Source organism: Carlito syrichta, unplaced genomic scaffold (assembly GCF_000164805.1).
Source record: "Carlito syrichta isolate Samal-C Ts95f unplaced genomic scaffold, Tarsius_syrichta-2.0.1 Scaffold301890, whole genome shotgun sequence".
In the NCBI taxonomy this organism is placed as follows: domain Eukaryota; kingdom Metazoa; phylum Chordata; class Mammalia; order Primates; family Tarsiidae; genus Carlito; species Carlito syrichta.
This window is the reverse complement of record NW_007245986.1, coordinates 286,777-303,227: the sequence shown is the minus strand read 5'-3', so window position 1 is coordinate 303,227 and position 16,451 is coordinate 286,777. Positions and strand designations below refer to the sequence as shown.

The window sequence follows — 16,451 nt, the reverse complement described above, 5'->3', positions numbered from 1 at the left end:
CGTGAGTGGGAAGTCGAGTCCCATCCGCCCCATCAGGTCTCCTGTCTCTCCCCTCCTCGTTCCTATGCTGTCGCCCCCATCACACATTCACTTTTTCCACTCCTCTGATCTGTCTTGTTTCTGGCACTGCCATACTGTTTTACACACTGCTGCCAAATTCACTTCTTGTGCTGTTCCAATATAATTTCTGTATTTAGAATCCCCCAAAACTTGCCCTTACCTACTGAGTTAAAAATACAGACTCAGACCAGGCTCAGCGGCTCAGCCTATAATCCCAGCACTTTGGGAGGCCAAGGTGAGTGAATTGCCTGAGCCCTGGAAACTTGGCAAGAACTCATCTCTACAATAAATCAAAAATTAGCCAGGTGTAGTAGCATGCGCCTGTAGTTCTGGCTACTTGGAAGGCTGAGGTGGAAGAATCGTCGGAGCCCAGCAGGTCGACACTGGGGTAGCCATAAGTGTGCCACTGCATTCCAACCTCGGCAACACAGTGAGACTCTAACTCAAAAAAAACGAAAAAACAGACTCAGTGTCCAGATCCCTGCCCATTCATTCGAGGTCCTCAACAAATGTCTGCAGTCTGCCTTTTTGTCTGTTTGTCTACAGAAATGCCCCAGGTACCAGCCAGAGTCATCTGTTCCCCGATGTTTTGTGAGTTCGCTTTGCAGCCTCCTGGAATCAAGCCTCCACATCTCCTGCCTCTGCCTCCACAGGAAATGCCTTCTTCCATCTGTGCACCTTCTGTGTGCTCCGTCTGTTTGTCAGGCCCACAGCACCCTGTCTTCTCCGGGCACTCTCTCTGTATTCCCACCCTCTGCCAGTCGGACATGTGTTCTCCCACCCTTACCTCCCCACCTTTTCCTGCATCTCCTTTAATGGCATTTCTCTTATCTAGGTTCTTACCTAAGTGCTCTCCTAGAAGGTAATCTCTTTCCCTGGAACAGTGACCACGGTGCCATTTAATAACCATAGTAGTTGTAATAACAACAATGACACCTAACATTTATTGAGCACTTGTTATTTGTTAGGCACTGTTCTAGTCAGTTTTCATGGATTAGCATATTTAGCTTCTGTGCTCTCAGGTAGGCACTTCAGTGTTGCAGACAAGAATCTAGGCAAGAAAGTTTAAGTAGTTAGAAAGTGGAAGAACTGGGGTTTAAACCCTGGACCTTATGACTCTATAGCCTGTTTTCCTAACCTTTTGCTGCGTTGCCTTTTAGTGTGCGTTCTGTAAAAGTTTTCTCTGGTTTGAACAGAAACAGCAATTAGAATTAGTAGTGGAAGCAGTGTTGTTACCCAAGTTGTGAATGGCAGTTCTTTTATTTATACAACGTTTCACTTGACTGGATTTAATATTGAATGTACAAACCATCTGACCACAATGGAAGCATTTCTAGGAGAATGTCTTGAGCCCACAGATATTCCCTCATAAAGTTGTTACATTGTGGCAAACTGGCTGCAGGTTCTCTGACTGAGAAGCAGTTTTGAAAGATAACTGTCCTCATTAAAGATTGCTGCAGATAGGAAGGTCTTAAACTCTGCTGTAGAGGGTGACTTGGGAGAGCTGATAGGCTTCAGTGTTTTGAATATTATTTTATGGAAATAAGTGGTTCATTTTTTTTTCTTTTTTCAAAAGCAAAGCCAGTGGTGGTTAATACAACCCCTGTGCGGATGTCAGTTCCGATTGTCTCCGCTCAGGCTGTGAAACAAGTGAGTATCTAGAACTTCTTTTCTCCGTCTCTCCCAAATAGACAATCTGCTTTTTAAATTGAAAGTTAAAATTTAGATAAAAGAGATTCACACTGAAATGAGCAGCTGCAGAATTTACTTTTGTGATCATTGATGTATTTCCCTCCTGTTTAGGTCGTTCCAAAACCAATCAACCCAACTTCACAAATCGTGACAACCAGCCAGCCCCAGCAGCGGCTCATCATGCCCGCCACGCCCCTGCCACAGATCCAGCCCAACCTCACTAACCTGCCACCAGGCACTGTCCTGGCCCCAGCTCCGGGAGCGGGGAATGTGGGCTACGCGGTGCTTCCCGCTCAGTATGTGACTCAGGTGTGTGGAGGTAACAAAGTCACTGCATTTCAAAGTGACAGTCGAGTCTGAGAGGTCCAGCACTGTCACATTCTGAAACTACTCAAAAATACCTGACTGAGCATTAAAATGTCTCTTTCCAAAATCTCAAAATGTTAACCAAAATTTTTGAGTGTATTTCTATGTGTCTTTAGCATTTAGAAGTACAAGTCAGATACACAAGCCAGGCAGTTTGGAACTGAGAGCAACTAGTGAGACAGCAGTACTAGGGAGATGTGAGAGAAGGTGACGTTAAGATCAGCAGAGCCCACGTGAATCTAGAAAAGACTGTGTCTGTAGTGCAGCTCTTCGTCAGTATGACACTGCTGACTTGTGCTTGGAAAGTGAACTGTAGAATGTTTCTACTGGCCTGTCCACTCTCACTGGATCTATAGAATGAAAGCCACATATTAGCCTGTTGTCTGACCTGGGCTGACAGTGCTGCTTCCGCAGAGCAGATGGAAGTTTCTTTGTCATTTATGTATCAAGTAGATTATACCATGTTCTAAACAGATTGATCAACTTGGATTATAAGAGAAGGAAACAGATCCACACATGGACTTTAATGAAATGTACTTTGAAGTATGTTATGTGACTGTTTATGTAAAAAATTAGGCCGGGCGTGGTGGCTCACACCTGTAATCCTAGCACTTTGGGAGGTGGAGGCAAGAGGATTGCCTGAGCCTTTGGGTTCAAGACCAGCCTGGGCAACATGGCGAGGCCTCGTCTCTACAATAAAAAAAATTAGCTGGGTGTGGTGACACACGCCTGTAGTTCCAGCTACTTGGAAGGCTGAGGTGGAAACATTGCTTGAGCTCAGCAGGTCAAGGCTGTGGTGGCTGTGAGCATGCCACTGCACTCTAGCCTGGGCAAAGGAGTGAGACTCCAACTCAAAAAAAAAAAAAGAAAGAAATTAGTGTAAAATAGAAGCTCAACTATTGTGCATGTAACCTCTCATTTTCTATGATTTGTAATGATCAATTTAATACCAATTTTATTTGTAAATAGGCACCTTACATTTTTTCTCACCAATACAAGATATTACAGTACTTTCAGGGCATTCATCTAGAACTTCCTGTAATTGTGACATACTTCTCTATGGAATAATTTATGTATATTTACACTTTGTAGCACTATAAAATGTTCACATCATTTCCACCTGTAACGTGGGTTTGGGTCTTTAAGAGAGCTCTGTGAGAAAGGTTGTAGGCAACTCTCCACTGTGTTCCTCTTTAGTAGATGAACTTATGTTTCTCATGAATCACCTCAGAGAGTCTTGTCTGTCCTTGCAAATGTGACCTGAGTTGACCTCTCTTCCCACACAGCTCCAGCAGTCTTCGTATGTGTCGATCGCCAGCAGCTCAAACTTTACGGGGACGTCCAGCATCCAGACCCAGGCAAGGCTGCCCTTCAACGGGTGAGTATTCGAAAAACATGTGAAGTCAGTTGTTGGATCAGCTTACAGGCAATGTTAAATCTACATTTCAAGTGCATCCCATTTGATTTTCCCCTGAAAACCACGAGTGTGCTTCCCACATGCTTTTTATTTTGAAACACTTCAGACAAGTTATCCAAATAGTCAGGAAACTCCCAGATTCTCTTCGTTGGATGCACTGATCCCCTCACCCGATGTGTGTCTAACATGTGCTGTTAACTGTGCTCTAGCGTGATGTGAGCTCCTTGTTAGGCCGGTGATGATGGACTGCCGTGCCTTGCTGTCACCCAGAGCCTGCCTGCCCACCCCCACTTCCCCTCCACTCTCCTCCTCGCTGCTTTTTGTCATTGGATCCCAAGAGTTTCCTGGAGGCTTCTGCTTTTGTTTTCTTGGACGGAAACGTATCTGTGGCATGTTATTCAGCAGCTATCAATGCTTTTTTTCCTGATTATTCTGTCTCTTGGCTGTCTACTCTGCTCACATTACAAGTTGCCTTTGAACTTCATGTAAATGGAATGACATAGCAAACTTTTATTAGTGATAGCTATACTTGTTAGGGCTTTATTTTTGAAGGAATGTACAGTTTGCAGCCTTTCTCATTTTATATAGTTACTGTTTAATTGATTAAAATGCCTTCTTTGTGTCTGTATAGCATAATCCCATCAGAGTCTGCCAGTCGCCCCAGAAAGCCCTGTAATTGCACAAAATCGCTGTGTTTGAAATTGTAAGTGTTTTTGCTACTGGTTGCTCATCTAATATAATTAGGAATACTCTTAAAATTAAATGGTTCTAACTAAAAATTCTTAACAGGCAATTTTATAAGTCTAAGTAATTTAAACAAACATACAAGTGAATGTTTGCACACATATGGCAGTGTAAAAACATTTTAATTTATTCATTCAGAAAGGAGAATTTTAGTCTTTACCTCACAAGTCATTGGAGTGGGGATTAGGAACACAGTAGCAGGACACAGACATGGTTTCTGCCTCAATAATAATGTCTGATTTTACTTAGGACCTTTGCATTTGGTCTCCTAAGTGAGGTGATGCTCTGAATAGTTTTAAAATCATTGGATGGACCATTGCCACTGCCATTGCCAGGCCATTGCAGCCATTGCCTTACTAGATTCTGGTGTGGGCCTGTGCTCTTTTAGCTGTGGCTGTCGCTATGTTTCCTGACTTTGGCCCTCTCCCCTACCTTGGGGAGGTGAATTCTTTCTCTCTCTAATTTACTTTTTAAATAAACTATATTTTCTAATCTAAAAATAAAAAAATAAAATCATTGGATGACTAATTTACATATTAGTATTAAACAAAAAGACTTGACATGAAACAGTTAAATGAACAACATTGGTCTCACAGGGGCTTAATATTCAGAGAGGTCCAATGCAGGAAGCAGGCAGGGTCCACAGTTAGAACATAGCCAAGGCTTCTCCTTCTCAGGACTCTGAAGTCACTTGCTTTGGCACACATAAAATCACGTAGCTCTATGTTGACAGCTGGTACTGGGTCGACTGAGGTTTTAGGACAAAATTCTAGGACTTGGTGACTTAAACGTTGAGTCTTAGTGTGTGGTTGACAATATGTGTTGTCAACACTGTAACTAGGTAGCTCTAAGTGCATTTCTTTTTTTTTAAAGCAAGATTTATTAAGAGGACAGAAAAGCTCCCACAGTGGGAGGTGGGAGGGGACCCGAGGGGGTTGCCCAGCTGTGAGTACATTTCTAGACTGCTTTACCACATAGATAGTGTGTACATGAGGTATATAATCAGGTAATCACTAGTATTAATTATGATTTTTTTACCTTATACTGATTTTTGCATTCCAGATATTGTGATTGCTTTGCAAATGGTGAATTTTGCAACAACTGCAATTGTACTAATTGTTATAACAATTTGGAACATGAAAATGAAAGGCAAAAAGCAATAAAGGTGATTATTTATTTGTTTTATTTAATTTGCAAAAATCTCATTTCATCTTTTTTTTAATAACTCAGTTGTCTTATAAATAAAAATATTAATTGCGTTCACGTTGTTTATACTTGATCTGCTATGGTTTAAAGTTGACTGACATCTGATTGGTCTTGCCAGGCGTGCCTCGACCGGAATCCAGAAGCCTTTAAGCCCAAGATAGGCAAGGGGAAGGAGGGCGAGTCCGACCGGCGCCACAGCAAGGGCTGCAACTGTAAGCGCTCTGGGTGTCTGAAGAACTACTGCGAGTGCTATGAGGTGAGGTCCGGGCGGGGATGGCCGTCAAACCAGCTTTCGAGGACAGTTTCAGAGGACATGCCACACACATTTGCTCAAAAATTGGGAACCATCTTGCTGTCCTAGTGGGCCCAAAGCCTGTCATCTGAAGAAGGCCTCTGGCCTCTAAGGTCCTCCAAAGGAGTGATGCTTGGGCTTGTCATCCCCATTTGGGTCCCATGGGTGGCTTACAAGTTGGCGGCATCTTGGTCATTATACACAGAAGTGTGCACATCAGAGTATCAATGTATTGATTAAAAAAAAATATATAGTGTCAGAGTGAACCGAGACCTCACACCGGTGGCTCTTGCTTCAGTGTGGTGCCACCTGCTCTTTCCCAAGGCTTTTGAAAGCTGTACCTGGGACAGCCAACCTGTACTCCCGGGTCCTAAAAGCAAAGGCTTGTCTTGGCCCAGATGTCAGCAATGCCCCCTGAAGTGTGGCTCTGTAGAGAGCAAGATCTCGTGGAGAGGCTGGTGTGGGTGCGCTTGCCAGCAGGGGGCCCTTGGGACCGCTGGGCACTCAGCCATACTGGGAGCCCCATGTCCATCTGTGGCTCAGCATCCACATGGCCACGGTCATTTACGGGTCAGGTGTCTTCTCTGGAAGGTGCAGTTGAAACCCTGTGCTAGCTGGGCATGGTGGCTCACACCTGTAATCCTAGCACTTTGGGAGGGTAAGGGGAGAGGATTGCCTAAGCCCAGGGGTTCGAGACCAGCCTGGGCAACTAGGCAAGACCTCATCTCCACAATAAATAAAAAAATTAGTCAGGCGTGGTGGCGCACGCCTGTAGTTCCAGCTACTTGGAAGGCTGAGATGGATGGATCACCTGAGCTCAGCAGGTCAAGGTTGTGGTGGCTGTGATCATGCCACTGCACTCCAGCCTGGGTGACAGAGTGAGACTCCGACTCAAAAAAAAAAAGAAACCCTGTGTTGACAGATGCCACATGAGTCATCCCCCTTCTTGCTTCAGGCGAAGTGCTGCCTATTTTACTTTTATCTGAAAAACTTAAGGATAACAGCCTGTCGTACCTAGGATGGTCCCTAGGTTACCCTGGTTCATCGTGACGCCCGAGGCTCTTTCCTGACAGGCTTTGGGGTTGCATTATTCCACAGTTGGCTCTTCTTATCTGCTATACTTTCATCCTTTCAAATTTTATTCTTGGAGAGACTTTCATTTTTTTAGTTTTGGCAGAAAGCCTAGCCTGGCACTTGCTGAAGCAGCACCGTCCTGGTGACAAGCCTCTTGGTAAGGGCTGCCCTGCACAGGGCATGTCTTGCAGTCCTGCTCCCATACAACACACACCAGGGAAGAGGCTGCATGTGCCGCATTCTCTGAATAGTGAATCCTTTCCTGGTTATTTAAAAGGTCAAATGCTCCTTCAAGAAGTAAAGCAGTATAGAGAGCAGCGCTTTGTTAGTTTTACAGTCAATGTGGTGAAAATTGTGTGAAGTCAAGTTTATTTTTGAAAGTATTATAAATAGCATCTTAAAATCCAGTAAGCCAGTTTTTTATCCAGAGTTGGAATATTTTGACTCTTCTCTTTGAATATCTGATGAACTAGCTTGGCTTATGTTTTTAAGCCATACCGTATAACAGCTGCCATGAATATGTAAGAATTAACACACAGGTCAGCCACAGTTGCTCACACCTGTAATCCCAGCACTTGGGGAGGTGGAGGCGAGAGAACTGCCTGAGCCCACAGGTTCAAGACCAGCCTGGGCAACTTGGCAAGACCTCATCTGCTCAATAAATAAAAAAATTAGCCAGGCATGGTGATGCGTGCCTATAGTCCCAGGTACTCTGAAGGCTGAGGTAGAAGGATCTCCTGAGCCCAGCAGGCTGAGGCAGCGGTGGCCATGAGCATGCCACTGCACTCTAGCCTGGATGACAGTGAGACTTTGACTCAGAAAAAAAGCAAAAAACAAAACAAAAACTACAATATTTTGTTGCAAGCTATCAAACTAAGTCCACAAAAAGAGAAAAGAGGGAAATGGATATCAGGCTGCATTGGAAGGGTAAAACTACTCTTTCATGTACACAGACTGACTATTCAGTTCATGCTGGGCATGTGAAATCTAGACACATGAACTAATCATTTAATTGAACTGGTTAATGGATCTGCAAATTAACAGAAGTAGGAGAGATGGTGGACTGGTTGAACAGTATTGGGAGAGACAACCCTGTCCTCTCTGTTCCTGTGAAACTGTGTCAGGACAGATAGACCGTCTGACAACTGATTGGGCATTCCAAAAGTTCTGTACCAAAATACAAAAAAGTTTAGAATACACTAAGCTATGAACAGTGTGGCTGATTGGCTGCCTGTGGCTTGGCTGTGACACCAGGTGGCCGTGTATCCATATGTTGAACTGTTGCTCTATAAACACCCTGGACTGTGGTTGCCTGGCTTCGTGATCCAGTGGCGCACACCCAGATAGCACACTCATGCACCTCTCCTGGCCTTCAGGCTTGCTGAGTGGATGGGGTCTGTCCATGATGTTCTTCCCCTTCACGCCCTTTTGTGGGGGACGGGAGCTGCAGGGAAGTTGAGTTAGCAAAGCCAGATAGATGTTTGGCTGTGTAATTTCCCACCCGAACTCCTGTCATTCTGAGTGACTTTTTTTTTTTTTTGAGTTGGCGTCTCACTCTGTTGTCCAGGATGGAGTGCAATAGCATGCTCACGGCCACTGCAGTCTTATTAACCTGCTGAGCTCAGGGGATCCATTTGCCTCAGCCTCCCAAGTAGCTGGAACCACAGGCATCATGCGCCACCACACACAGCTAATTTTTTGATTTATTGTAGAGACGAGGTCTCACTAAGTTGCCCAGGTTGGTTTCAAACCCCTGGGATCAGGCAGTCCTCTCACCTCCACCTCCCAAGGTGCTGGGATTATAGGCATGAGCCGCCATGCCTGGCTCTTTCTATGGTTCTTAAAACATTGTTCAAATGATGATTAACGGCACGTTACCTCCACCCTGAGGTCAGGGTTGACCTTTCCATTGCTAGGTGCTTGGTGAGCACTGCCTTCATTAGGTTCCCAGACAGGCGCTCAGTAACCCCATAACCCAAGTGTGTAGCTGCTTTTTTTTGGCAAATAGAACTTACGGGTGTATTGAAGAAAAGAATAGAGTAAGTGTTTTCCTAGTGTAGTCCATTTATCTTGCTAGATCCTAGAGAGAAAGGACAGCCTTTTTATTTATTTATGTTGACATGAGTTCACTAAGGAATATGCAGCTGACCAGAATTCTCAGATTCACCAGGAGTCAGGGAAATGTAAATTAGAGAATGCTCCTGTCAGAAGAGAAAATGTTAGGAGTCATGACATCCACTTTGAAGGGAGGGTGGGAAGCCCTCCCTCATACACTGCTGATAGCTATAAGGTGTTACAGCCTTTTGAAAAAGTTATCTGGCCACATCTCAAAATTAAAATACACATACCCCTTAAGCTGTGAGCCCAGTTCTAGAAATCTAACGCAGAAAAATAGAAGCATAATGTATACAAAAGATCCATAATGTATACAAAAGATGCTTTTTTTAATGGTTCCCAAGAATGGAAACAAATGCCCATTAATAGGGAACTAGGCTGGACCCGGTGGCTCACACCTGTAATCCAGCACTACAGCAGGCCGAGGTTGGAGGATCGCTTGAGCCTAGGAATTTGAGACCAACGTGGGCTACAAAGTGAAACCTTGTCTCTACAAAAATTTAAAAATAGGCTGGGCATGGGTTGTGTGTCTATAGTCCCAACTACTCAGGAGGCTGAGGCAGGAGGATTACTTGAGCCCAGGAGTTCAACACTGCAGTGAACTGTGATTGTGCCGCTGCACTCCAGCCTGGGCAACAGACTGTCTTAAAATAAATAAATCTATTTATCTATCTACATAGAGAGAAATGAATGTCCAATAAAACATCGCACATCACACCAGGAATTACTACCCAGCAATTAAAGCAGAGTGAACTCAGGCTCTGTAGATGACTGGGAGGGAGTCCGTGAGTTGTGGTTCTGTAAGAAAAGCAAGATACAGAAGAGGATGGTTCTGAGCAAGAATTCTGTATGTGTTGTGTATGTACATAAGGTCTAGGATTTTATATACTTATGCTTGTATTTACTTATTTTTACATGAAAAGACACTCATTTAATTTTTTTCATAATAAAAACAGTACCTATGAAATCCCTTCACTGTGAAATTGTGCGTGTAAGCCGGGCTCGGTGGCTAAGCCTGTAATCCCGCGCCTTGGGAGGCTGAGGTGAGTGGATTGCCTGAGCCTGCAGGTTCGAGACCTGCCTGGGCAACTGGCGAGACCTCATTTTTACAATAAATAAAAAAATTAACCGGGTGTGGTAGTGCGCACCTGTAGTTCCAGCTACTTGGAAGGCTGAGGTGGAAGGATCACCGGAGCTCAGCAGGTTGAGGCTGCAGTGGCCGGGAGCGGCCACTGCACTTCAGTCTGGGAGACAGAGTGAAATTCCAACTCAAAAAAAAAAAAAAAAAAAAAAGGAATTGTGTGTGTGTTTGCATAAATGGGAGGTCACCAGCATGTTGGTGGTGATTTGACTAGGGGGTTGGATGCTGAATGACCCTTATTTTTAATGTTTTAATATATCATTCATATGCATTATGAAAAATATGTGTTATTTATATCCAGGGGAAAATCTGTATTCATAGAGGGGGAAACTGACATGGAAGGGCTTGAACACAGTTTTTATGGCCAGTCTCAGACTTAATACCTGACCTAGCCACGAGTGTTGCTAGCCCATTCAGCGTTTGTCGGCAAGAAGTGAAGTGCTTTCATCCGATTTTATATCTGTTGACCAGGTGATGCTGTTTATTATCTGTTGACTGGATTTTGGAATCTACTTCTAGTAGTATTTTTTGTTTTGACTTGGAAAATTTTCTCCCATAAATCTTTTAGGCGAAAATAATGTGTTCCTCAATATGCAAATGTATTGGTTGTAAGAATTTTGAAGAAAGCCCAGAAAGAAAAACCCTGATGCACTTGGCAGATGCAGCAGAAGTCAGGGTCCAGCAGCAGACGGCGGCCAAGACCAAACTGTCCTCGCAGATCTCCGACCTGCTCACGCGGCCAGCTCCTGCGCTCAGCAGCGGAGGAGGAAAGTACGTCAGCACTCTTGTCTCTTCTTAAACATTTCTCGAATAATTTGTTTTGGGCAGTTTCTTTTTGAGGGGACCAAGTTGAGTTCATACTTCTAGTTGTTGCAAACTGATTTGACCTTTTCTTTACTGCCAGGTCCATGGTACAAGTCTAAGATGCATAGTATTGCCTTGGTTCATTGTACTTGGTCTAACTTGCTTTCCCCAGCTAAGAGGAGGGTGATATAACTTAAGAAGTCCTAAGGAAACCAGCTTTTCGCACCTCTTATTTTATGCTTCTTGTACCCCGTAGTTCCCCATTTCTGGCAGACCATGCCTTGTCTGTGTTCTCGGTGCTGTCCCATCCTGTTGCCCAGCCTCACACTGCAGTGTTGAAGTCCTGCTTGTTATCCCTCTCATGAGGCTGCTGTGTGCTTGAGTAAAACACTTGATTTTCAAGTCAGGCAGGCCTGAGAGTCAGTACCCACAGCGTCTGCAGCAGTTAGTAAACCAGATGAGCATGATCCTCCAGCCTCTGTTTTCTTCACCCTGAGTGAGACTTGTAATAATGTGAGGAATGATGCAGTTTCGTCCCCAGCGGTGGTCAGGACTGGATGCCTCACAGGTGGTGATTTACTTGGATCTGCATTAGAAAGTTGGTTAGAGGTCAATTTGAGGGATTATTGAATGGGATGAGCCTTGGAAAACATTATTTTAAAGGCTTAAGGTTAAGTAAGTACCAGTGCTTATAAAAGTCAGACTTTTTTGGGCAAAAAATTTTAGATACTAGTACTGAAGAACTGACTAGAATATTACCAGCAAATGCTTCTTGATTGCAGAGAGTGGCTGTGGGCAGTTACCTTGATGTGGGTTGAAGCATGGGAGCATTTCTGGTCTTTGAACAACCCTTTATATTATTAAACCTAATCCCCATGTGGAGATTATAGATATTGCTACAGTAAAATATTTATGATATGAAGTGGAGAAGAACACAGAATTATATACTATAATCAAAACTGTGTTTAAAAAGCTGTATAAGCCGGGCTTGGTGGCTCAGCCTGTAATCCCGCGCCTTTGGGAGGCTGAGGTGAGTGGATTGCCTGAGCCCGCGGGTTCGAGACCCGCCTGGGCAGGCGAGACCTCATCTCTACACTAAAATCAAAAAATTAGCCGGGTGTAGTAGCGCACGCCTGTAATTCCGGGTACTCGGAAGGCTGAGGCGGAAGGATCGCCGGAGCCCAGCAGGTCGAGGCTGCGGTGGCCGGGAGCGGCCACTGCACTCTGGTCTGGGCAACAGAGTGAGACTCTGACTCACAAAAAAAATAAATAAATAAATAAAAATTTAAAAAAAAAGCTGCTCAGCATGTTCACAAGCTTTCGTTTTGAGTGACAAAATGCTTGACTTCTTTTTTCTTTTTTGAGTTTGAATTTGAGTTTGAGTCTCACACCGTCGCTCTGGCTAGAGTGCAGTGGCAAGCTCACGGCTACCCCCGCGTCCATCCACTGGGCTTAGGCGATCCTTCCGCCTCAGCCTTCCAAGTAGGCGGAACTACAGGCATGTGCTACCACACCTGGCTAATTTTTTGATTTATTGTAGAGACAAGGTCTCGCCAAGTTGCCCAGGCCGTTCTCGAACCCATGGGCTCAGGCAATCTTCTCACCTCAGCCTCCCAAAGTACCAGGATTATAAGGCCCTTGACTTCTTTTTCCTTCTTTTTCTTTCTCTATAGTCTCCAAAGTATGTTAGGACAAACACTTCCATAAGATGGTGTCACTAGTTACATAGTGTTACCAGGTAAACAGTGTTATGGTAGTGATATCCTCTAATGCAGAGGGCTTCACATGTGCTGGAGATCCTGTGTGGCTGCGTGGCATCCTGAGTGCCCATGTTCTCAGCTCCCCTCCCTGCCATGGGGCCTCTAGTCAGGCTCCATGTATTCAGTCTTGCAGTGTCCTTTTGCTGGTGACTGCTTACTATAGCTTGTTGGGCTGGTGGCTAGCTTAGGCTGCCTGATTTAATCTCCTGCAGGCTTTAACATTTGCCGTAGCCACACACACAGCAAGATGCTCTGAGTTAGCACTCACTGGCTCAGGCCTTTCTGAATAGCTCCATGGGCAGAACATGTAGCTTCCCCATTGTTTTGTGTTGTTTGTTGTGATGGAATGGTGTAGAATTGTGGTGTGTTTTCTTATTTGTTTTTTACAAGGAACGATGGCAAAGTGCTTTTTTTTTTTTTAATTTTGCCCAGGCTGAGGTGGAAGGATTGCCTGAGTCCAGCAGGTCAAGGCTGTGGTGGCTGTGATCATGCCACTGCACTCCAGCCTGGGTGACAGAACGAGACTCTGACTCAAAAAAAGTGTTTTATATATGCCAATAATAAAACCAAATCCACCTTTTGTAAAGCTCTTGAGGATGTGCCTGTACTTACTGAGCAAACTATGATGCTCACGGTGCCATGAATCCTGGTAGTGTCAGTGGAGATTTCCAGATGGAAGAACATCCCGCTTCTGTTTTTACTTAGTCCATCATCTCTCTCTCAACTCCTTCCAGGTTGCCCTTCACCTTTGTAACAAAAGAAGTTGCTGAAGCCACATGTAACTGCCTCTTGGCCCAGGCCGAGCAGGCTGACAAGAAGGGCAAGTCTAAGGCAGCGGCCGAGAGGATGATACTTGAGGAGTTCGGGCGGTGTCTGATGAGTGTCATCAACTCCGCGGGAAAAGCAAAGAGTGACCCTTGTGCCATGAATTGCTGACTCTTCCCAGAGACTGACAGTGGAACTGGACAGAAAACTGAAAGTGCAGGGACACGTGATGTTCTCAAAGATGGTTGAACAATTACTGTATTTTAATTCAAGAGACCTGGAATTATAATATTGAAAGAGAAGAGATTTTTAAATGAGGAAATTAGTACATTTTAAATCTTAGTTAAGTCTGCTTATGCCCTTTCTAAATTGAATTTTTCTTTATTGTATTATATAGAGTTTTAATTTGTTAGGTTTCTTAAGAATTAGATTTCCTGTCCTCCTGATTCTATTGACAAAGAACATTTATAAATTGCTGTAATTTATAATGTATGGTGTTGTATGACTTTGTTCAGTAGAAAAAGCCAAAGCCACAGAAGTTGTCACCTAGTCACTCCTTGGGCCTAGACCCAGGGCATAAGCAGAGAGAATGTTAGGTGAACAGATCCCCATGGAACACATTCAAATGGCACTTTGTGTTTAGAAAAGCAGTCTCTGCTAAAGAAAAGTCAGCTATATCAGGCGGATTCTGGAATAGTATCCTGCTGTCACTTTGGGAATGTTAGCAGGGGAAGCAAAATACCCAGGCACACTTTTAAAATAAAAAGTTTTTTAAAAATCATCAAATACGGGACAGTAAATAATTCTCAGCAGAGGGCAGCAGTGTGTTTCTCTTAGGAATAGCTGACAAATGTTCGGGGTCATCTGCATTTTCTTCCAAAGAGGTGGCATGCATTGCAAATGATACTGAGTTGTCAAAGCGATTACTGGGCGCTGTTGAAGTGAGAGGTGCATGTAGACAGAAGTAAACCTGATGATGATGTCAGGGTGACATGGAACCTTGTGTAATGATCAAGTGTAAAGTTTGCCTGGGGGGGAAGTAGAGAATATTAAAGCTGTAAGAGATGAGTTTAGAGGAGTTTTCATCTATACAAACAGTTCTCTTTGTAGACTTTTGAATTAAGAGGTTTCAAACCAGTATGTGACTCTTCCTTGATTTACCGAAATGGTTCTCCTAACAAAGCTTTCATAATTGTAGCAGGTTTTTTTTTTTTATCAAGGAAATTAGCTGTGGCATTATTTTTAACCAGTGATTTGGTAAGCTGAAGGTATGAGTGTTTTCCTATGATTACTAAAATAACCTAAATCATTTTCAGTAATTAAAAAAACTATGAATTTAAGAGCCTGTTTGTAATAGGACTCTTGATTTTATGACAAGAGGAAACCATGTTGGAATTCAGGCATTTTGTTAGGTTCCTTAGTCCTCAATAATTATTGGTCTGTGATGATTACGCTTCCTACAAGGACCCTATAGCTGTATGTATTAAGTGTGTATATATGTTCATACGAACATGCAAGATGTAGGCAACAGAAATCCAGCAGAGGATTCCGTTACTCATGAAAGGATCTTCCTTTTGAAATTTGGATTTATAGAATTATAGTGCAGTAACTTTAAATGTAGATAATGCATTCTTAGCGCCTCAATCTAGTATGTTTAATTAAAATTTGTATAAATGTAAATTAGTGTAAGAGGATAAAATAAATATCTAATCAAGTTATTTTTCAAAAGATTGCAATAAGTTTTTGGTCTAAACCTAAACTTTGTTCATTTTGTACATATTCTGTGTTAATTCTAATTGCACCTTTGTGATGTGTATTTATATACAGTGTGCAGAAAATGTTTGTGAAATATTGATTACAACTGTAGATTATGTATGATGGCATTTCTTAAGAATGTTTTGCTTGTAAAAATGTCAGGGTGCAATCAAATGCGACTAGTTTTTCTGATTTTTGAGAAGTATCTAAAACATGGAGCCTTCCCAGGCCGTGTAGTACTGACTAACCAACATTTTGTATTTAGGTATTTGCATCAAGTTGCTGAACAAGATGAATAGTCACATTAATTCAACGATTCTAAAAGACTGTTTGGGGAGGGTTGGGTATATAATTTTTTAGCTCTATTTACATCCCGAAGTAGAAAGATTAAATTTATATTTACTAGAGCTATTCAAAGAATACACTTTTCTATATTGTAAAAACAGGACAGCAAAGTAAATCATACAGAAAATAAACATTTATACTATTCTGTAAAATAAAGGTTTTGCATCTTTTCTTTAGTTTAATACTACCACTTCTAACCATTTAACATACAAGAAACCTTTTAAATGATCTAATTTCCAAGTAAATTTGATATTACTTCTATAAATACACAACTAAAAAAAAATCTATCATTTTGCCCAATTAACATGAATTACTTTGAAATGAGAATGTCTTCTCTTTTTTCTACTGTTTAAGAGGAAAAAACTCAAACTACTCTTTCCTGTTTTATGTGGGATATTCCTACATGACCGCCATTCTTAGTTTCCTTTTCTCTGAAAAACTAAAAGCAACTGAATGTCTCACCTGTGACTCTGGGAAGCTGACCGTGACCTCCAGGTACTGAAGCAGGAGGGCAGTGGCCTAAGAAGGGGGGCATCCACTCAAGCTTCCGGTTTTCCGTATTGGACAACCTACATTTTCTCTTATGTAAAATGTGAATAAGAACACCTGTAGAAAAGCCTTCTATTTCTATTGTTCTGTGACATATATAGTCCAAGAACAGCAAGACTTGCTATGGAAACAAAGCCTCAAGCCAGGCCCTCCAGCCCCAACCCAGATCACACTGCACCTATAAGCATTTTACACAGGAATTCTGGTGTGACCGTGCAGCGCAGAGGAAAGCCAATCAATGGAAAGGTCTTCACTACCAGAGACGTTTGGGTTTTTTTTTTTTGAGTAGGTGTCTCACTGTTGTTGCCCAGGCTGGAGTGTAGTGGCATGCTCACGGCCACCACAGCCTCAGCCTGCTGGGCTCAG

At 43.0% G+C, this 16,451-nt stretch overlaps 1 protein-coding gene across 3 annotated transcripts in view; it reads left to right on the top strand.

Moving 5' to 3' along the window:
- Positions 1–15,863, top strand: part of LIN54 (lin-54 DREAM MuvB core complex component) — a 55,235-nt gene extending 39,372 nt beyond the window's left edge. For 2 of the 3 annotated variants that reach the window (XM_008055603.2, XM_008055602.2), the window contains 8 exons: positions 1,637–1,710; positions 1,864–2,061; positions 3,405–3,496; positions 4,167–4,238; positions 5,342–5,444; positions 5,604–5,741; positions 10,676–10,878; positions 13,406–15,863. In XM_008055603.2, the coding sequence (XP_008053794.1) occupies positions 1,637–1,710; positions 1,864–2,061; positions 3,405–3,496; positions 4,167–4,238; positions 5,342–5,444; positions 5,604–5,741; positions 10,676–10,878; positions 13,406–13,607 (1,082 nt within the window). In that variant the 3' untranslated portion in view covers positions 13,608–15,863. The remainder of the gene's footprint in view (positions 1–1,636; positions 1,711–1,863; positions 2,062–3,404; positions 3,497–4,166; positions 4,239–5,341; positions 5,445–5,603; positions 5,742–10,675; positions 10,879–13,405) is intronic. The other variant, XM_008055601.1, reaches the window with a different exon arrangement.
- Positions 15,864–16,451: the final 588 nt, after the last annotated feature.